The sequence below is a fragment of the Rousettus aegyptiacus genome, unplaced genomic scaffold (genome assembly GCF_014176215.1).
Source record: "Rousettus aegyptiacus isolate mRouAeg1 unplaced genomic scaffold, mRouAeg1.p scaffold_m13_p_9, whole genome shotgun sequence".
Taxonomy (NCBI): domain Eukaryota; kingdom Metazoa; phylum Chordata; class Mammalia; order Chiroptera; family Pteropodidae; genus Rousettus; species Rousettus aegyptiacus.
Window position 1 is genome coordinate 101068175 of NW_023416312.1, and position 21486 is coordinate 101089660.

General features: G+C 47.3%; 1 protein-coding gene across 2 annotated transcripts; it reads right to left on the reverse strand.

Moving 5' to 3' along the window:
• Window positions 1-13751: 13751 nt before the first annotated feature.
• LOC107499642 (uncharacterized protein CXorf49 homolog) lies at window positions 13752-16877 on the reverse strand. 2 transcript variants are annotated; one of them, XM_016124054.2, is made up of 7 exons: window positions 16775-16877; window positions 15808-16437; window positions 15319-15475; window positions 14969-15014; window positions 14678-14723; window positions 14053-14094; window positions 13752-13949 (listed from the first exon to the last, which is right to left on the reverse strand). In XM_016124054.2, exons 1-7 carry the CDS (start codon window positions 16802-16804, stop codon window positions 13800-13802), a joined length of 1101 nt encoding a protein of 366 aa, XP_015979540.2. In that variant the 5' UTR covers window positions 16805-16877; the 3' UTR covers window positions 13752-13799. The 2 variants fall into 2 exon arrangements, with proteins under 2 accessions (XP_015979540.2, XP_015979548.2); XM_016124062.2 differs by having other exon boundaries at window positions 13842-13949; window positions 14938-15014.
• Between the last annotated feature and the right edge of the window lie 4609 nt (window positions 16878-21486).

The following is a 21486-nucleotide window of genomic DNA, read 5'->3' on the forward strand; positions in this document are numbered from 1 at the left end:
TTCTCCGCCTACTGCCGAGAGACAAGGGCTCCCCCCTCAGCGTGTGAGGACGTTGTGGCGCCTGCGCACAGAGGCGCTAGGGGCTCCGGGCGGCGGATTGGTTCCCGCCAAGCCGGTCTTGCTGCCCGCAGGCCACCCGGGAGACCTGGGGGTCAGTCAGCGCAGGAGACCCTAGGCTCGCCCGCGAAGCCCTGCCCTTCGGTGCGTGAGGCCACACAGGCCCCACCCATCCTGGAGGAGAGGGAATGGCGCTCAAGCCCCAGGGAATGAGAAGGTGGAGTCCAGACTAAGCGGAACGCGAAGACGGGATGAAGGTGGCAGGGGCAGTGGAGTCAAGACGTGGCTGACTTAGCCTTGCAGGGACACATCATGGCTAGAACTTTGAGAAAAGTACTTGGAGGGAAAGAAATAGTCCGCGTCCCTATGGGCCCTCGCCGTGCCCAAGTGGCCGCATCGGTAAATGGGGAGGGAATGGGTGGCACACTGGGGAAAACTGGGTCATATTCAAAAGTCTCTGCCGGCCTCAAACTTTTAGGATTCTGAGACTAATGAGTATCTCCGGAAAATATATTAATGAGCTCCACGCCACCAGCAGCCAGCTCCCTCGGGCTGACCCAGACACTCACTTGCCCTGAGGGCAGGCTGTGAAAACGCCCGAGCGCCCATGGAGGCACTCCGCAGAGATTAATTAGAGCTTTCTACTCCCATGGCCTCGACCGCAACTCTCAAACTACACAGCTCCACACAATAAGGGCTACTGCCCGCACCCCGACAACCCCTGTGAACCCCAGATAAAAGCAAAGATGGCCGAAGCCCTGGGAATGACCCAGAACGCATCAGAAATGACCTGCCAAGGGAGCTGGTACCCAGGACACAAGGAATGTGGGGAATCGGGAAGCTGCTGAGTCCACCATTGGTTCTGGGAACGCACCCCGCTTGCTATGCTCCAAGTATCAGGAAGTTTTGAGCCACAGCCACACTGCAGCTGCTAGATCTGAATGCCCTAAGAGAAAAGATGCATTTGACCCAGGGGTGTGCCGGTTAACCTTTAACAATGGGCTCTCCAGAGGCAGGGAGGAGCCCTGATTTGTGGCATTTGCTGATCGAGGTGGTATACCTACTCCCACCACAGCGAATTTGCTAATTTCAGGGTACCAGCATGACGTCACCAAATGCCAACTGCGAAGAGATGCTACCAATCTGCTGTTACTATCTGTCTGGAAAATCTATCCATTGATGTAAGCGGGGGTATTAAAGTCCCCTACTATTATTGTATTGTCGTAAATTTCTCCCTTTAGGTCTGTTAATAATTACTTTAATATATTTGGTGCTTCCAGGTTGGGTGCATATATATTAAGTATTATGTCTTCCTGATGGACTGTCCCCTTTTTCATTATAAAAGGTGCATTTTGTGTCTTGTTACCTCTTTCATCTTTATTCTATTTTGTCTATTATAAGTGTGGCCACTCCGACAACTTTCTCTGGATGCCTTGCGTGGAGTATCACCTTCCACCCTGTCACATTGAACCTGTTTGTCTTTGTAGCCGAGATGGGTCTCCTGAAGGCAGCATGTAGTTGGGTCTTGTTTTTTAATCCATCCAGCTACTGTGTGCCTTTTGATGGGTGAGCTCAGTCCACTTACATTCAGAGTGATTATTGATATAGAAGACTTAGTAGAGCCATTTCAGCTTTTCTGAGTGCTCAGTACCTCTCTCATTTCTCTTCTCTTTTGTCTCTGCCTGCTATTTTAGCTTGGCGGTTTTCTATGCTTTTTCTTCATTTTCTTTTTTTGATTTGTTTATGTCTCAGCTCTGGAGTTTTGCTTTGTGGTTATCGTTAGGTTTGTATAAAATGTTTCTTAGAAACAACAGTCCTCTTTCTTCTCTTTGCATCTTATCTTTATTTACCTGTACAAGTTCAGTCCTTTTTCGATTCCCCGTTTACGCTTTTGTTATCGTGAATCACCCTCTTTTATGCTGTGCTTCACGACCAAGTTATAGTGCTTTTAGTTATTTTTAGTACCTTTTCCCCTTTAACCTTTGTGAGATAATTAAGGGTTTAATACCCTATCCTGAAATACAGTGGTAATTTCCTGCTTCCTTCTGTCATCTTCCTCTGAGTTTTGTATACTTCTCTCTTTTGTTTCAGGTAGAACTACTTTCAACATTTCTTTAATGCAGGGTTGGTAAATTACCTCAGCTTGTGTTTGGGAAAGCGTTTTTTTTTCTCCTTCATATCTAAAGGATAACTTTGGCTGGATATGTTATTCTTGGCTGGTGGTTTGCAATATTTTGAATATATCGTTCCATTCTCTCCTCGCTTGTGGGGTTTTTGCTGGAAATTCTGACGATAATCTGAAGGGGTTTCCTTCGCAGGTTATTGTTTTTTTTTCTCCTGGCTGCCTTGAGAATTCTTTCTTTGTCTTTAAATTTGGAAAGTTTTAATGTAACGTGTCTTGGAGAAGGTGTGTTTTGCATCATGCTAATTTATATGTTCCACTAGATTCTGTGTTCAAATCTCCATCTCCTTCCATAGGTTTGGGAAGTTCGTATTGATTATTTCTTTGAACAGGTTCTCTGTGCCCTTCTCCCTCTCCTCTCCTGAGATACTCATTGTCCTGTGTCGCTCTTTCTAATGGAGTCAGCTAGTTCTCGTCGAGTTCTTTTCATTTTAAAAATGTTAGTTCCCTCTACTCTTCCACCTAAATCATTTCTAGATTTCTGTCTTCGAGCTCCCCAATTCCCTCCTCCATGTGGGCCACTTTATTTCCAGATCATCTGTTGTGTTCCTCAGCTCAGGAATTTGTTTGGTTCTCTTGTGTAGCTTCAGTATCTTTGGTAAAGTATTCCTCCTGTTCACTAATTTTATCCTGAGCTCGTCGACTTTCTGACTTTTCTTGTATCTTGTTGAGTTTCTTCATAACTGCAATCTTCAGTTATCTGTTATTTAAATCACAGTCTTCCAGGACTTTGAGTTTGGTTTCTGGAGACTTTTCATATTCTTTCTGTGCTACTGTGTGACGTTGGTTATTCGTGGTACTAGAATGGTTTGTCTGCTTGCTCACTCGAGGCAGTGAACTTTTTTCCTGTTTACTGAGTTGCTCTTAACTCGGCAGGCTGGGAAGGAAGGGTCTTTCTTTTGTTTCCCAGGAGATGGTGCTATAGCGCAAGTTTTTGTTTTCTCTTCCCCGTGCGACTTGCAGCACTGGGACAGTGGTGGGGTGGCGTCCCCTCTGTGGTCGAAATGGCCACGTACCCACCCCGACGGTGGGTGTGCCCTCTGTACCCCGGTCTCCTGGGTCTTGGGGCACCGCCACTGCGCTGAGGAGGCGCGGTGGGGTGAGCACCCGGGTTCCCGAGCTGCCGGCACCGCCAGCACTGTGACTCATGGCCCCCGGCCCCCCGTGCTGCACGCATCTCCGTGTCTCTGCGTCTCCGCCGCCTCCGCCGGGCCCTACCCCGTGGGTGGGGAAGGGAGGCAGGTCCCCAAGTCCACAGCGCTGCCTCCTGGTTGGTAGCAGCTGCGGGCACCGCTGTGCGGTGCAACGCGTCTCAGCTGCTGCCCCGGGTTCCCCATGACGCGGGCTGGGGAGCCGGCTCGCCAGGCAGGGACAGCGCGGCCGCCCCTCAGCGCCCAGGCCGCAGGGCGAGGGCTGCAGCCCGACTCCTCCCGCGTGGCCGCGGCCGCCGGTGCTGAGCCGCGGCTGGACGCCGTCCGTCGCCGTCCCTCCCGCGTCCCGCCTGCGCCGCCGGGGCCGGCGCCCCGCACCAGGGGCAGCCGTGCGGGGACCCCATGGGCGTGACTGCGTGTCGGGCGGACGCCCCTCTGCTGCGCCCCGCTGTGTGACCGTTGCACGTTTAGGGGAGACGCAGGGCGTCTTCTCACCCCGCCCAGGCGGGCGCCGCTCTCTCTGAGCACATTTCCACCGTGTGCGCCGAGCTCGCCGATTTGGCTGTCCTCGGCGGTCGTGGTGTCGCGGTCCCCGTTTTGTACCCGAGGGGACGGCACAGAGCAACGCGAGCAGGTGTGTGTAGGGCCTCGGAACGCCCAGCGGAGTCTAGACTAGATGCAACGACGGTCGCTGCGTGCGCATCCACGTCTATCCGGGTTTCTTAGACTAGGTTCTGCATGAGTTTTGGTCAAAGCTTTATCTTCATCGTTTGCACGTGTCGATCTGTGCGAAGCCGCCTCTTGAGAGGGCGCCGCACACTCTGCAAAATGAAACGCGCCTCTCCGCGCGTCGTGGTCCCCAGGGCTCCGCGCCTGCCCGACGACCACGTTATATATAGAACACGAAAGGGCCAGGTGACTTGAAACCTGCATTTTGACCATTGAAACAGATGGGAAGCCGCCTGGTGCCTTTCGTGACATCAGAGCCACACAGCGCCTGGCTCGATGCCACCGCGGCCATCGATTTCACAATAGCGTGTCAGGGACTCAGTTTCAGGCAATGCCATCCTGGTATGTCATGAAAGGCTCAGATATTTGTGAAGGAAAAGCATTTCATAAAAGAAGAACGAAGATTTATGGAATGTTTCAGAAAGACTGTTTCAGCGCCTCCTAAAACGTCTTTGTGGGGAAGGGAGGAACCTGGCTCGTACAAATAAAGATGCGCGCCAAGTAACGACCAAGCAAAAGCCGGCGCGACTGTCCACCGCCGTCGTTGCAGAATGGCCCAGATGGCGTGCGCTTGGCGTTCTCTTACTTGATGGTCGGTCGGGTAAGGCCACAAGCGGGGCCTCAGGAGAGGCCCGGGCAAAGAAAAACTTGGTTCTACCCAGTTTCTAGAGAGACAGAGTCAGTGCACTGCGTGTCAAGAGGGAGTCGCGTGGGAGGAGCGCTGGGGGGGTGGGCTCCGCCAAGCCTGTGGGGAACAGAGAGGAGCCAAGGCGAGCGGCAAGTGCAGTCAGGGCGGGGCACACAGGGGGAGGCGCAAGGCCTTTAGTTCGTGTGTTTGGACGTTACCAGGAAAGGGAAGGGAAGGCGAGGGTAGGCAGGGGAACTAGTGTCAGGAGCCCACCTGGCCCACAGCCACACCTGGTTGCTTCGGGGAGGTATGCGCATGGTGTTTGTGGGCTGTGGAGGCAGCGGGAACGGTGAGGTTTTAAATTTGCGATACCCCATTGTTGGTAATTTCCATTTCCGTCCTCTATTATGCAGCCCATGTACAGTTTGTTCTTGGCCTACATTTCAGCTGATTGTGATTCTTTACCTGATGAAGTGACCTAAGCCTTCATTGTTGACAGGGCTGACATGGGGCACTGCTGCCCCACTTGGGGACATCCCTGGAGGACAGTGGTGCAGGGACATCCTCCCAGTGGGCAGAACTTCAAGCAGTGCACCTGCTTGTTCACTCTGCATGAAAGGAGAAATGGCCAGATGTGTGATTACATACCAGTCCATGGACTCTGGCTGATGGTTTGGGTGGATGGTCAGGGGCTTGGAAGGAGCTCGATTGGAAAGTTGATAACAAAGAAATTTTGGGAAAAGGCATATGGAGAGACCTCTCTGAATGCGCAGAAAAATGAAGATATCTGTGTCCCATGTGAATGCTCACTAAAGTAGAGGAGGATTTTCATAATCGAGTGGATAGTATGAACTGTTATGTGGATTCCTGTCAGCCTTTTCCCCCAGACACTCCTGTCACCACCCAATGGGCTCATGAACAAAGTGTCCATGGTGGCAAGGATGCAAGTGATGCAGAGACTTAACCCCATGGACTGCCACTCATCAAGGCTGGCCTGGTCATGGCCACCACTGAGTACTCAATCTGCCAGCAACAGAGAATAGCGCCAGACCCCCAAAATGGCACCAATCCCTGTGCTGGCACATTGAGTACATTGGTTACTACTTTTATTGTGGAAAAGGCAGTGATTCGCTCTTACTGGAACAGGGAGACAGGCTTCCCTTCCTGCACACAATACTTCTACCAAAACTACCATCTGCGGACTTACAGAATGCCTTACCCACCATCATGGTATTCCACACAGCATTGCTCTGACCAAAGAACTCACTTCGCAGGAAAAGAAGTGAGGCAATGGGCCCACACTCATAGAATTCTTTGGCCTTACTGTGTTCCCCACCATCCTGAAGCAGCTGGCTTGATAGAACGGTGGAATGGCCTTCTGAAGACTCAGTTACAGGGCCAGCAGGTGGCAGTACTTTGCAGGGCTGGGGCAAGGTTCTCCAGAAGGGTGAATATACTCTGCATATATATGGTCCTGTCTCTGCCACAGGCAATATTTGTGGGTTCAGGAATCAAAAAGAGAAAATAGGAGTGGACCACTCATTATTATCCCAACTGACCCACTAGCAAAATTTTTGCTTTCTTTTCCTCTAAATTTATGCTCTGTTTGCTTAGAATGCACACACACACACACACACACACACACATTTCTTCTTTTATTCTCTTATGTAACCAACATAAGATGTATTGATCTTATATGATCTTGATCTTATATCATAGCATTTAACTATTGTTAATTTTAATTTTACATCATGATATTTAATTTATGGGATATCAAAGAGAAGAGTAAACATTACTTTAATTCCTCTTCTGGGGAAAGAATTTGTTCATTTTCAACCTGATCCAGGGTAGTTGTATCATGTTAAGTGGAATAATGACCTTGTTATTGTCTCCATTAGAGAATAAGTATGGTTTAAGGAGATGTGTATCAGTGTCAAGTTGCATCAACAAGTTATGACCTCTTGTGATGTATTATGTGTGACTCAACTTGTGATGGTTAATTTTGTGTCAAATGGACTGGCCATGCGGTGCCCAGGCTAAACATTATATCCGGGTATGTCTGTGAGGATGTTTCCAGATATTAGCATTTAGATCTGTGGACTCAGTAAAGTAGATTGCCTTCCTCATTTTGAGTGGATCTTTGAGACACTAAATAGAACAAAATGAAGAAGGAGGAGAAATTCAGTCCATATTCCCGCCCCACTGTTGGCACTGGAAAGTCTCATCTCTGCCTTTGAGATTTACACCATCAACTCTCTTGATTCTCAGGTCTTCAGACTCTGACTGAATTATACCACTGGCTCTCCTGGGTCTCCAGAACGCAGAGAGAAGATTGTGGGACTTCTTAGCCTCCATAATCACGTGAGCCAATTCCTCATCTATTCTCTCTCTCTCTCTCTCTCTCTCTCTCTCTCTCTCTCTCTCTCTCTCTCTCTCTCATCTATCTGTCATCTATCTGTCATCTATCTATCTATCTATCTATCTATCTATCTATCTATCATCTACCTACCTACCGACCTACCTACCTATGTAATCATCATCATCATTATCATGTATCATGTATGTATGTACATATGTATGTATGTATTTATGTATCATCTATCAATCTATCATCATCATCATTATCATCATCATCATCATCATCTATCTATTCTCCTCTATTCTATTGGTTATGTTTGTCCGGAGAACCCTGACTAATAATACATGAGGACACTTACAAAATATTGCTGTTTGTGCCTCTGTCACCAGAAAGGTCCTAATCTTTATTTGTATGACATCCCTGTGGTATAGCCAAAGGGTTAATTCAACCATAGCTATGGGGGAGACCTGTAACACTGATGCTACTAATCTGAGGCTTCCTGGAAGAAGAAACGTATAAATATGAACAGTATATATAGGTGCCCTAAGGTGTAGCCAGTAACCACATACACACATAAACACATACACGCACACACACACTTGGGAAAGTTGTCTGATGGTTACCAAGTAGTGAATGGCCTTAAGATCATTGTTGGGAGTAAATGGGATGATAAAGCATCTCTATTGAGACTTATATATAACCTCATTCACTTGGAGGAATCTTAGGTAAGGCATGCAAAAACTAGGTAGTGGTGGGGAGTGGAAGAGAACAGAATGAATCACTGAATAGGGAAAGCCCGGGAAAGGGCTTGGAGGAAACATTCTCTCTCTGCCATGTGATTCACAACAATGAAAAAGAGAAATGAGGAGAGGTAAAAGGTTACTTTGGGAAGGCTTTTTAGGGGGAGTTGAGAAAATGCCCCTTTTCTTTAACCAGAGAATTTGGACCTCCCTTGCATTGTGATATCAAGCCTCTCCAGGATTACCATTGGCTGGGAGGAGTTTTTTGATGATCAAACAAAGCTGATGGGTGTGGTTCTTCATTGCCCTGGGAGAGTATATATAGGGAGGTCAGGAGCCCTGTTGGTCAGACCATTGTTGGATTCGACATGGCAGAGATGAAAGAGAAATTGCATGAGCCGAGCACGGATTCAGAACCACCGGCCACAAGCAGCGGAGACACGGTGGGTCAGAAGGTCCCCTGTCAACTTAACACCATAGACAAGGAAAAGGTCAGCCTATAATACCCATGATTCTCCTCTACTTCCCCATCTACCCTACCTCCAAGATTCCTACCTGTCCTCGTCTGCCACAAAACACCTCCCCAGTCCTCACTCCTTTTATAAATCCACCCTTCCTGTGCCTCTTCCATCCACTGCTTCCAAACTAATCCTTTCTGGGTTTGTTCTCTTCCCTACCAGCTGAAGAAGATAGTCGACAGGATAAGATTAGCCGTTCAACGGTGTTCAAAGAGACCAAGGATAGCAAACGGTCCAAAAACATCACTCCGTTACAACAGGATGGAGATAAAGAAGAATACGAATAAAGTAGTCCAGGAGCCAGAGAGCATGGACAATTCTGCCTCTGCACGTAATACTGTACACATAGAAATGTGTGGTGAGCTGCAACCATCTCCAAGTGAACCATCTCCACCTGAGGCTCCGAAGAAACAGCGAGCCCGTAGACAGTAAATCTTACACTGAAAGGTTCACTGATGGTGACAATAAAATGAACAGGTTTTGAAAATGTTATATGTGTATGTGTCCTTGAGGGTCGTCTGATGGGAGGGAGGGAGGAGGAAAGGGAAGAGGCAAGTGTGTGAAAAGAGAGGGAGGTAGAGATCAGCGGAGGTGGGGATCAGATTGGCAGGTCGCAGTTCCATAGACATTGGGTCCAAGGACTGGGTCATGACTGAACACGGAAGACAGATTGACATTTTAACCCACACACAGGAAAAAAAAACCCTTCAGTGTTTCCGTGGGAGGCGGGGTCGGAAGTAAAAAGGAAGAATGACATCAGGGCTTAGATTATCAGAACCCAGATGGGGAGACAGGAGATACGAAGGAGATTGGGGCAGTGTGAAATAAAAAAAATCTGACTCCATTTTTTGTTGTTTGACTGATGACAGCTTTCAAGCCTTACTGCTCCCCCTCCTTCTGCCCCACATCTGAGCAAGCCGATAAAGAACTCTGACAGAAAGTTGAACCACGCAAGCCCCAGCTCATATACGGGAACCCTCACCCCAGCCCCAGCCCCTAACCACCATAAAACCCCAACGTAGTTTCCCTTCCCAGCTCTCTCAAACCAGCCTTGGTCCTGGTTGGGAGCCAGTCCAGCTTTCCCCAGAAAGGCTCATTATGTGAGTTATAAACTATTCAGCTTATATTGGTGCCTATCCAGCAACATCGAAACCAAATTTGGGGTTGGGTTCCACCCCACTTCTGCGGGGTGACTACAACAAACTATACACTTCACAGAAGCTTAATGGCGTGTGTGTGTGTGTGTGTGTGTGTGTAATGGTGCTTTAACAAAGATACCTGTATTTCAGGAAATACATATTTCTTCAGTGCCTAGTATGTGTCACATATAGTTGTAGGCCCTGGGCTTACAGTGAAGAACGAGAAGTCAGAAGTTCTGGCCATCAGGAGTTCACATTTTCATAGGTGTGCAGGTGGTTGAGGGTGTGGGCAGCTGCTGTGGCGGGAGGTTGTGTAGAAATCTTTGAAGAGTTTACATCTTAGTCGAGACCTGAACGATGAGATGGAGTGGGCAGTGAGCAGATTTCAAAAAAGAGTGTTTTCGGTTGAAGGAACAGCAAGTAACAATGTCATGAATACCAGGGCAGTGTGTTGATGAACAGCAAAAAGACCAATGTGACTAGAACACAGTGAGAGAGGGACAGAGTAGAGATAAATGACAAACTGGAGAGGCTGGCAGAGATGAGGTCTCACAGGCCTTTGCTAATAAATGTAAACTTTATTAAGGAGAAAGGTAAAAATAGAATTACGAAACAAAGAAACATTGGTTTGGAATCAGTGTTTGGATTCAAACCCAGCTCTGAAACTTCCTACCTATCTGCTGCTTTAACAAAATCACTCAATTTATGTGAGCCTAGGTTTCCACATTTATAAAAAGCAAGTAGTGTTAACATCACATAACTTTTAAGAGAATGTAATTAGACACAATGACTGACATATAGTGGGAGGTCAACAGATGATAGCTATGACGCTTATTATGTATCACTCTCTGAAATACTTTTGCCATAAACACACTTGGGAATGCTCAGAGCTAAATTGCCTTGTGCATCAAGGCTCACTTTAGTTTTGTCTTTGAAAAGAATTTTAAAACATTGTGCTCTTGAAGTTAAAAACTACCTTTCCAGAAATTGGCCTCAAAGATACTACCAATCAGAGGGTCATTTTGATGTGAGCATCAGAGGACAGGTAAGGCGGCTTACTCAGATACAGCTTACTCAGAAACCCTTCCTTTTGCAAGACAAACAAGGCCATCTGCTAGAAGCTCAAAGATATTGGTTAATAAGTGTGATGGTTTAAAGGCAAACAAAATTGAGGCTCTGAATCTCCAGAAAGTACTTGGTACAAATGCTTTGCTTTATATTACCTAGGTACCCTGAATAAGCCCAACCCTGTCTGATCTCAGAAGCTAAGCAGGGTCGGGCCTGGTTAGTACTTGGATGGGAGACCACTTAGGAAGACCAGGTGCTGTAGGTGTAAAAATTAAAAAATAAGGGATTGTAAGCTGACAAGGTCCTTGCAATCTGTGAGATCAACCAAGGGCTGCCTTGCAAAAAACTAACAAAATAAATAAATATGTCACCCAAGGAAAATAACCCAAAGGGCCCAAACATACCTCAAAGGTTTTCAATGGCAGAATCGGTAACCTTCAAGTTAAACTTTCACTCAATGCTAACTGCCCTATATAACATTTCTCATTTGATAGGAAGGGAGATAACATGCCCAAGTGGTCTAAGTGGTTATTTTGTTTGACTAATAGCTATCATTGCTCTTACTCTGTGCCAGTAATTTCTTAAGGGATTTCCATGCATCGATATATTTAATCTACATGATAGCTCGAGACAAATGTTCTATTATAAACAGTTTATAGATGACCAATCTGAGTCTTTATGGTTTTATACTGTTTTAGAGTCTAGAGAAATGACAGAAATTTCTCTGGCTCACTCTGTGAAGATCCTCATTCATCCTGCTAGAACTGGGTCAGCTGTTTCTCTCAACTCATGTCTTTATTCAATTCTGTACCTTTTTTTGTCCTCCCTTTTCTTTCTGATGACCGTCAAAGAATGGAGGCTGACACTTCTGGACCTATCTAAATGTTTCAACTTTTCTCACATTCTTTCTGTTCATCTGCCCTTTTCTATGGCACACTGGGAAAATCCTATAATTGGATCCTTTGGTTCATTAAATTATGTGTCAGATGCATCCGGTTTGCTAGTTATCCCATTTAAATATATTTTAAATTTCAAATATACATCTTTTAGATTAATTAATTAATTTTTATGGTGACATTGGTTAATAAAATCCAATAAGTTTCAGCTGTACACTTTAACAGTGAGGCATATATATATTTGCACTGTGTGTTCACCTCCTATGCTTAGATTTCTGTCACCACATATATGATCCCATCTAATCCATCTACCTCCCACTTCCCCCTTCCCCCTACCCTCTAGTAACCACTACTCTATAGTCCATGTCCATGAGTCTCTGTTTGTCCTGTTCATTTGTTGCTTTTAGGTTTATATCTCACATATAAGTGATGTGATTTTCAACTTTCTCTGGCTGGCTTATTTCACTTAGCATGATCATCTTGAGGTCCATCCATGTTTTTGCAAATAGTAGTATTTCGTCTCTTTTTAAAAAACATTTTATTTATTTAATATATTTTTTGTTTTTCCCCCTCCCCTCCGGTAACCACTAGTCCATTTTCCATGTCCATGAGTCTGTTTGTTTGTCCTGTTCATTTCTTGCTTTTAAGTTTATATCCCACATATAAGTGATATCATGTGATTTTCAACCCTTTCTGGCTTATTTCTCTTAGCTTGATTATTTCAAGGTCCATCCATGTTGTTGCAAATGGCAGCATTTCATCTCTTCTTATAGCTGACTAATATTCCATTGTATATATGTACCACAACTTCTTTAGCCAATCATCTATTGTAGGACACTTCAGTTGATTCCATGTCCTAGCCACCGTGAATAATGCTGCTATGGACACTGGTGTGCAAATATCTTTTCGGATATGAGTTTTCAAATCTTTCTCTTGTCTGATTGCACTCGCTAGGACCTCCAATATTATATTGAATGACAGTTGCTATAATTTCGACTATATTTTAAGTTTAGATTTTGAAATTATTTTTTCCTATACCAATCTCTTTTCATTTCATGGATGTGGTATGCCCTCATCCCAGTTATTTTCTATGGGAGGTTACCCTGTTACCCGTAATAACCTGTAAGCTGCACATTTCTCTTTTGGAAATTGGTTTCAATAAGATTTTTAAAAGTCTTATTTTTTAATTTGTGAAAAATATATTTTTCCCTATATGGGAAAAAGTAGAAGGAATCTATTTTTCAGCTCTGACAAAGCATTTAAGATAATGAAAATCAAGCAGGATTATTGAGAAAGATAACCTAAATACAAGTGAGTAATCTGTATAGAACATCAATTAATTAAATCTCTGTACACAGCTAGGCGTTATTAGATGTGACCAGGGCTGGCTTCCTGCATGTGTGACCTTTGCTTGGGTCCCTGCTATTGTCTTTGCTACAATGCTCTGCTGTTACTGTCTTAAATTCTCAATCATTTTTATGTTTGACTCTCTCCTTAGTTTAGGTAAAGGGGCAGAGGCAGAAGTCACAGCAAAAGAACATGTGTGTGAACAAAGGAGATACACTGGTGTCGGGACGCAGATGTGTGGGCCGAGGCACAGAGGCAGTGAGCAGTATGACTGCCATTCCTGGGGCAGTCAAGGGTGACATGGAGCCTTGATGGGGTAGCAGGTTGGGGCCTAGGTTCAGACTGGGCTTAGACTGGTGCCTGAGACATGAAGGATATGACCATCCATTTCTAATTGCCCATGAGCAGTTACCCCAACTTTGCCCGGAGTCTGCAGAACAGATTCATATACCCCTTTTTGTTTCATCTGTTGCTATGCTGTGACTTCTGCCTGTGCCCCTTTACCTAAACTAAGGAGAGAGAAGAGACATGTGAGGACAAAAGAGAAAAGATGATGCAGAAGTTCTATCTGAGTTGTCCATGCATGTGGTGGCACTGGTGGGTGGTGACGAATCTGGAAGGAGGACTGGGCCTGGGAAGGGGGAACATGACTGAACTGTGCTGTGTAATAGTTGTTGAAATGACCGTGGAGGAGAAACCTACAAACATGTGCTAGAGGAGAAGGGGAGGTGGGCAGAACCAGGACAATGATCCAGATGGGGGAGGGGAGAGAAGTTGAAACGCTGGGAGAGAAGTTGGCTTCTGCTGAGATGGGGTGAGGGTGATGCTGAGACCCCAGAAAGAAGGATGAAAAAGCAAAGTGTAGTGCATTTAGGGGCAGAACCACAAGCTTCCCAGCCCCAGCTTCACCCACAGAGAAGGCAGACCACAGGATCTGAGGAATAGTTTAATTTAAAACTGCAGCAAACAGGGGACAGAAGCTATGCTAAACCTCAGGAAGAGGGAAGCCCTGGTGGGGCAGCACAGCGGGGCCTTCACATGAGAAGTGAGTGGGGAGAACAGGGGGATCCAGTGTGGTTATAGGTCCTGGATTCAAAAAGTACAGCTGCTTCTGAAGGGGGGTGTTGTGTTCAACCTGCAAAAAAGAGCAGAGTCAGGGAGGAACCACCAGCGGGGGCCAGGCCCAAGCCCTCCTATACCGAGACTGTGGGAAGGGGGATGGAATGTGCATCACTCACTTTAAAGGATCTGGAACCTGTCAATGAGGCGCTGCATGGCCGCTGAAACAGAGAGAGGCATAAGCAGACACTCTAGGCACGGAAATACAGAACCACCACCCCTCATCCCCATGGGACAAGCCTAACCCTGCAATCCCAACTTCTTATCCAAGCCTGGTGGTACCCAGTCCTGGGACTGACCCATCAACCCTTTCCTCGAGTTAAAGGTAGACATGTTTTCTAAATGGGAACACATGTATGAGCAATTCTCAAACTCTGGTGTGTATCAGATTCTATGAAAACATGTACACTCCCTGCCCAGCATCAGTTCAAGAGAAAATAAGTGTTATCTCTAGATGAACTAAAATAAGACCTCTCGAACTTGTTGGCAAAGTGTGGTTCAAATGAACAATAAATTTGTACATGGAGACAGATGTGCGTGCGTGCGTGTGTGTGTGTGGAGAGAGGAGGAGAGAGAGATAGAGGTATGCACAGAAGGCTCCAGGGCAGGCCTGCCAGAGTCTTCTTTTTATATGAGTGCTGATCCCCAGACAGCATCCTACATCTCCAGCCCCATATCACCCCACACTGTGCACTAAGATGTCCTGGTCTTCCCCTACCCAAGCCATAGGTTGGTTGATCATACCAAGTTGCTCTTTAAGGTTGTCAATTTCTCTCTGTAGCACAGGACACTAACCCAGCAGACAAGGGAGAAAGAAATTGTTAGTATATTCTTGCCTCCTTTCTCTCCTCATCACCCATTCCCTTCTTGGCACCTCCCCCATCCCAAAGCCCAGTGGCTAGACTGAAATAGGACCGTCAGTGGGAAGAAGGTGGAGGGAGGAGGACAATATAAGTCTATTTAACTTGGTTGCAGACCCTGCTGCCTAGACTAGAGAGCATTACTTGAGGGCAGCACTGTGCTCTAGGTACTGACTGCTTCCTTTCCTCTTGTGGTGGATGGACAAGTGGCTCCTGGTCACCTGAAAGAGAACACAAAATCCAGTTTCCAAGCCCAGGAGAGACAGGAAGAACCTAGCAGGATCTCCAGTGAGACAGCACTACCCTCTGTGGATGTGTTGCCCCTGCTCTGTCCAGCAGTACTGCCCTTCTCTCTGGGCCAGCCTTCCTAGAAGCCATAACTTTCAGGCCAGCCCTGTCTACACTGTTTCGTATGGAAGAGCTGTCTGGGTACGCAGAGACTTCTGGGAGCAAGGCTGAGGTTCCAGACTGACGGAGCTAGAGTTTTCCCTCCACATCTCCATAAACCAAACCCTGTAGTATTACCTGAGGGTGGGGACACTCTGGGCTTGACTCCTCCCTGGGCCATGGCCAAAATCTGTGAGTTTCCTGGAACTTGAGAGGTCTTGATCTTGGGATCTCCACTGTTGTAGTCTCCATGATACACGGACAGGTGAGATGGCTCTGGCCTGTTTGCTGGAAGCTAAAACACATGTTTCTGATTGATTAGGAGTATGTGTGTTTAGGGGCTGGGGTGAGGCAGGGCATAGATGAGAAAAACTTAATCTCTTAGCTCCTTCCTTCCCAGTCCCCCTCCTGCCCACCTCTTCCTTCCTATCTGCACCCCACCTTTACCACCCCCATCTCTGGGGAAGAGGCCAAAACAGCACTTAGCACATATTAAGCATTTGATCCTATTAAAATGATCCAAACTTGGCATCCTAATGAGAACCTCAAAGAGATAAACAGCATGTGGAAAGTTGTTTGCATTGGGGATATGGATGGGGAAGGGAAGGAGGAAGATGATATACTCACTTGACCTGTTGGGGCTGGCTCTTCATTTGGGTTGGTATCTTCTTCCGCCACCAGTTTGGAACCCCTTGTCCTACTCACCGATGGTTTCTTCTCAGTGTTATGCTTGGGCTCTTTGGACCCCAAAGTGACCAAAGAATATTTCTCAGCTCTTCCAAGTACTGGAGGGCCAGAGATTGGTGGGAGGGCAGCTGGTGCCAGGGGACCTTCTGAGAAACAGGGCTGGGACTTTCTCCCCAGGACAAGTTTTGAGACACTGCTACCTAGAGATTTCTTCTCCTGAGGTGCTTTCTTCCTAGATGTGGCCCGAGGCAGGTGGCTGAGCCTGCCTCCTCTTCTCCCGCATGACATTTTCTTAGTTGATGATTTGTTGGAAGAGACGTCTAACTCCCCAACGAACTGCCTTTGTATGGTAGCAGCTAATGCGCGAGGAACGGAGGACAGGAAAGCACCCGACCCACCAAGGACACCTTGTCTGGACATGTCTCCAGAATCGTCCAAGCCGCTGAAGTTGACTTGCTTTCTTCCTTTGAAGAAAATGCCTACCCTCATGACCTGTGTCTCAGGGTATTCATCTGATGACAGGTCAGAGGCCTTCGGGTCTGCGGGCGGCAAGTCCGGGGAAGACGACCCCTGGAGACCCACAGTGATAGTCAAATCTATTTTACTCACACTCTTTCAGTTTCCTCAGTCTCAATCTTCCCCAGGCTCCTCATCAGGCCTCCTCACCCCGATCCTCCAGGGAGGACTGACCCCGCCCCTGCAACATGAGCTGCCCTCCCTCACCATTTTGGAGTCCCTTTGTCCAGGCTACTGTCTACCCAGGTTGCCATCATTCCTGCCACCCCATGGGGACCCCCCTCACCCAGGCCACTGTCACTTCCACCACCCCATGGTCCCCCTCTCGCTCCTTGGAGACCCACACCTAGGTGGTCCTCGTCCCCTCCCTACGCCCTGCCCAAGCCCCTACCTGCGTAAACACCTCATCATTGGAGTTCATATCTTAAGGGAGTGCCCACAACTGGGCGATGTAAGACCCGCTTATCAACGAAAACTCAGATCTCGAAGCCACAGAATGGGGGCGGAGCTCCGAAGGCCTAACAGCAGTGCGCAGACTCGGATCTCGAAACCACAGAATGGGGGCGGAACTCCAGCGGCCTAACAGCAGTGCGCAGACTCAGATCTCGAAGCCACAGAATGGGGGCGGAGCTCCGGGACCTAACAGCAGTGCGCAGACTCAGATCTCGAAGCCACAGAATGGGGGCGGAGCTCCGGAGGCCTAGCAGCAGTGCGCAGACTCAGATCTCGAAGCCACAGAATGGGGGCGGAGCTCCGGGACCTAACAGCAGTGCGCAGACTCAGATCTCGAAGCCACAGAATGGGGGCGGAACTCCGGCGGCCTAGCAGCAGTGCGCAGACTCAGATCTCGAAGCCAGGAATGGGGGCGGAGCTCCGGAGGCCTAGCAGCAGTGCGCAGACTCAGATCTCGAAGCCAGGAATGGGGGCGGAGCTCCAGAGGCCTAGCAGCAGTGCGCAGACTCAGATCTCGAAGCCAGGAATGGGGGCGGAGCTCCAGAGGCCTAGCAGCAGTGCGCAGGCTCAGATCTCGAAGCCACAGAATGGGGGCGGAGCTCCGGAGGCCTAGCAGCAGTGCGCAGACTCAGATCTCGAAGCCAGGAATGGGGGCGGAGCTCCGGAGGCCTAGCAGCAGTGCGCAGACTCAGATCTCGAAGCCACAGAATGGGGGCGGAGCTCCGGAGGCCTAGCAGCAGTGCGCAGACTCAGATCTCGAAGCCAGGAATGGGGGCGGAGCTCCGGAGGCCTAGCAGCAGTGCGCAGACTCAGATCTCGAACCCAGGAATGAGGGCGGAGCTCCAAGACCTAACAGCAGTGCGCAGACTCAGATCTCGAAGCCACAGAATGGGGGCGGAGCTCCGGGACCTAACAGCAGTGCGCAGACTCAGATCTCGAAGCCACAGAATGGGGGCGGAGCTCCGGGACCTAACAGCAGTGCGCAGACTCAGATCTCGAAGCCACAGAATGGGGGCGGAGCTCCGGGACCTAACAGCAGTGCGCAGACTCAGATCTCGAACCCAGGAATGAGGGCGGAGCTCCAAGACCTAACAGCAGTGCGCAGACTCAGATCTCGAAGCCACAGAATGGGGGCGGAGCTCCGGGACCTAACAGCAGTGCGCAGACTCGGATCTCCAAGCCAGAGAATGGGGGAGCAGTTCCAGGGGCCCAACAGCAGTGAGCACACACGCGCCACAGCCCACTAATCAGTAAACGGTGCTCTCCGTGGTTAGTCCTTTGAATAGTGCTGCCAGTGAGAGTCAAGAGTACGAGGTTGCCCCGAGATCAGCTATCAGCTGTTGAGGTGGTTGTTGGGGTGAAAGGAGCTGAATTCCAGGTTCCAAGGCTCTGGTCCAGTTTGTTCTGGTGCTTCCGCGCCTGATCCTCAGTTTCTCATCTCTAAAACTTGGGAGTAGCAGTCCCTCCCTCCTAGGCTTGTGAGGACTAAATGCAGTGATGAATGTGAAGCATTCTAGGGCAAGAAAAATAGTTGCAAGCCTATAGTCCCAAAGAAGACTAACAACTGACTAGGCAAATAAGCAGAAGGTAATAAGCAGGGTTGGAAAGCTTTTCTGTGAGGGGTCACACAGGTGTCAAAAATAATATAAATGGAGTCACTTTAAAATGGAGCTGGAGCTGCCACCCCAGAGGAACTGTCTTGCAAGTCTTATGCCTTAAACCTTTGGAATGCTAAAACAGGACAAAATAACCTTTGAACTGGGCCTAGGGCAACATCGTGTCTCAAAGAATTGTTTGCAAGGATAACAACAAAGCAGATATTATGACTATTAGTCTGAAAATTGAAAACATTGTTTAGCATAAAAATCACTATGTTATGTTACCTTCACCAATAGAAATGACTTTCTTCCATGGATGTAATTGTTCCCCTTCCCTCTCACATAAATACCCTTAACCTTTGTCTCCCAATTGGAACACTATTTGGGTTTCCGCCTGAATCAGTGCTTTCCTGAATAGCTATTCCTTTGATCTCAAATAAACGCTTGTTGCCTCTCATTTTGAAAGGCCTTTTATTTTTAGGTTGACACAGGAAGTAGTTTCAGTGTTACAGGCCATGTTATCCTTTGCAACTATTTGCCTCAGCAGTTGTGGCAGGGGAAGCTGCCCTAAACCAGTACATAAACTAATTTGCTCCAATACAACTTTACTGTCTGGCTGGCTGCATTCGGGCCACAGGTCATATTTTATTGATCCCTAGTTAATTCAAAAGAGAGGGAATTCTAATGCTCACCATCAATGATCAGCGGATGCAAACCAAATCCACAAATCATTTTTCACTCATCAGATGAGCAAAACTTTCCAAGATTGTGAGAAAACCAGTGGTTTTGTGCACTGCTCGTGGGCATATAAATTGGGACATCCACTTGGCGGAGTAATCTGGCAAAGCTACGAGATTATACAACAAATTATACAACACTCACTCAGGCTTCTGGCACTCTTCAAATGTTGTAGATAAATCCTACTAACTAAACCCTGAAACAATCCTATGATTGAAGTATGTATTATTATTTCCATCTATAGGTGAGAAAATAAGCACAGAGAAGGTCTGCAGCTTGCCCAGGGCCATTTTGCTTGTGGGTCAAGTCAGCAGCAGGACTGAATAAAGGCACCATGGCTCTAGCGCCTTGGCTTGAACTAAAAGTATTACAACTTAAAATGCCCATTCTATGACCCAACGTATTCACTGCTAGGTACATCTGCTAGAGAAACACTGGTACATGATGTGTATAAGGACATATGTTGAAGGATGGTGGTGATAGGAAAAGTTAGGAACGATCTAAAGTCCAATCGGTAAGAAAACGGATAAAGGCAATGGGGCATATTCATCCAGTAGATTAAAATGCAGCAATGAAAAAGAATGAATAATGCTTTGTCAACCAGATTTCAAAAGCATTGTGATGACTGTAAAACAAGGTGCCAAATAAGACACAGAGTAGGCTACAATTTGTAAATGAAAAATCCTCCCACAAGTCCTACATGTTGTTTGTGGATGCATACATGTAAGAAAACATTTTCTAAGCGTCGTCTGGAGGGACACACTGAACATGTAACACTGGCTGAGAGCCAACAGGTGGTGGAGTGGGGTGAAAATACCCATTGTTTGCCATATTTTCCCCTGAACTTACTGGTTCCAAGCTTTCTGGAACTAAGTGCCCTGACATCAGAGAAGTGGCCTCTTTCTAGGTTTCCATAAGGCCTTTGAGGGTTAGAGTTTCCCATCTCCAACAGGACTCCACCCCTTACATAACTCACTTCCTCTCTTTCTCCTTCGAACTCCTCTGTCTTCCATTGCTTCTTCCCCGCACATCCTACTCTGGATGAATGGAAGCCTGGAGTGTATGAACACCTCTTGCCCACAGGAACTTGTATGTGTGATTTCCCTGAGCCTGTACCAGAAGCCTACCCTGCTGGAGAAGGTTACACAGCAGAGAAGATTTAGTGGGCCATAAATTTGCACTCTCCCATCTCAGGCAGGCCCTCACAGGTCCTGTCCATCTCTAGTTAACTCCATCTCCCAGACTCCCAATGATTTTGATGTCAGACATATCGAAAGGGATATTGAAGGATATAGCAAAGTCTGGTATACCTGGTATCCATCTTAAAAGCATTACTGGTCGAGTTGAAGCCTCTCACTGGTTCTATTCCTTCCTTCCTTTCCTTCCCTACTGAGAGAATCCCAAGGGCTGTTCCACACCTCCTCTGCTCTCTCCATCCCTGGGACTCTGCTGCCCTTCCCTCACCTCACTCAGCAGAAGACCTTGCTCTTCACTTCCTAGAGAAAAGCAAGGGTAGCCTGTCTTCTTGGTACCCAACCCTTGCCACTGATGTCCTGTTCCACCTTTCTGCCCTCCCCTCCCATCACCCACAGGCCTGTGATTTTCTACCCAAGGCCCATCCTTTTACCTTGTCTCTGGCCCTATCTCCTGCTTCCCTCAGTACTGACTACCCTTCCCTCTCCTATTAAACCGAATTCTTCCCATGGTTTTGTAATTTTTACTTTAGAAGTGACATGTGCTACATGGTAAAAAAAAATTTAAACGGTGCACAAAAAAGTAAGTCTCCATCTTAAATCTGACTTCCAGTCCTCATATTTTTGCATATCCTTCCAAAGCTATTACATGAGATACAATTATGTAGAAATAGATATTCTTTTCTGTTTTTCTGTAGCAAATGTACAGCAGACTGCATTCACTGTACTCCTATAACATCACATGTAGATCTAATAAGTTATTTGTCATCTATTCCATTGAGAACACACTGTCTGTCATTTCAGGATGGAAGGGGCCCAGCATGGTTGACTGGCATTGAGTGTTCATTTGGTGTTTTCAAGGAATAGTGTTTCATCAGGGGCTCAGCATCAGTCCCTGTTGCTGGCAAGTTGGACATTCAGAGGTAGAGAGATTAGTCTTGGTAATTGGGAGTCTTCACTCTTGGGCATCCATCTGGGCTTTTGGGGAAACTGGGGAAACTGGGCTTCTGGGCTCACCAGGACAGTTTGAGGTTGTCCATGACGAAGGATGCTTCATGTCAACTGGGCAAGTCAATTTGTCTACTTGCTTGTTCAGTGCCTCTTCCACGGTGGATACTTTC

Bases quoted from the DNA above. Each gene is read 5' to 3' on its own strand.
- LOC107499642 (XM_016124054.2), bottom strand. From the start codon at position 16,804: ATGAACTCCAATGATGAGGTGTTTACGCAG. The intron at 16,438-16,774 runs GTAGGGGCTTGG...GTGGGTCTCCAG, and splicing joins ATGATGAGGTGTTTACGCAG to GGGTCGTCTTCCCCGGACTT. The intron at 14,095-14,677 runs GTATGATCAACC...TCTCTGTTTCAG, and splicing joins CAACCTTAAAGAGCAACTTG to CGGCCATGCAGCGCCTCATT.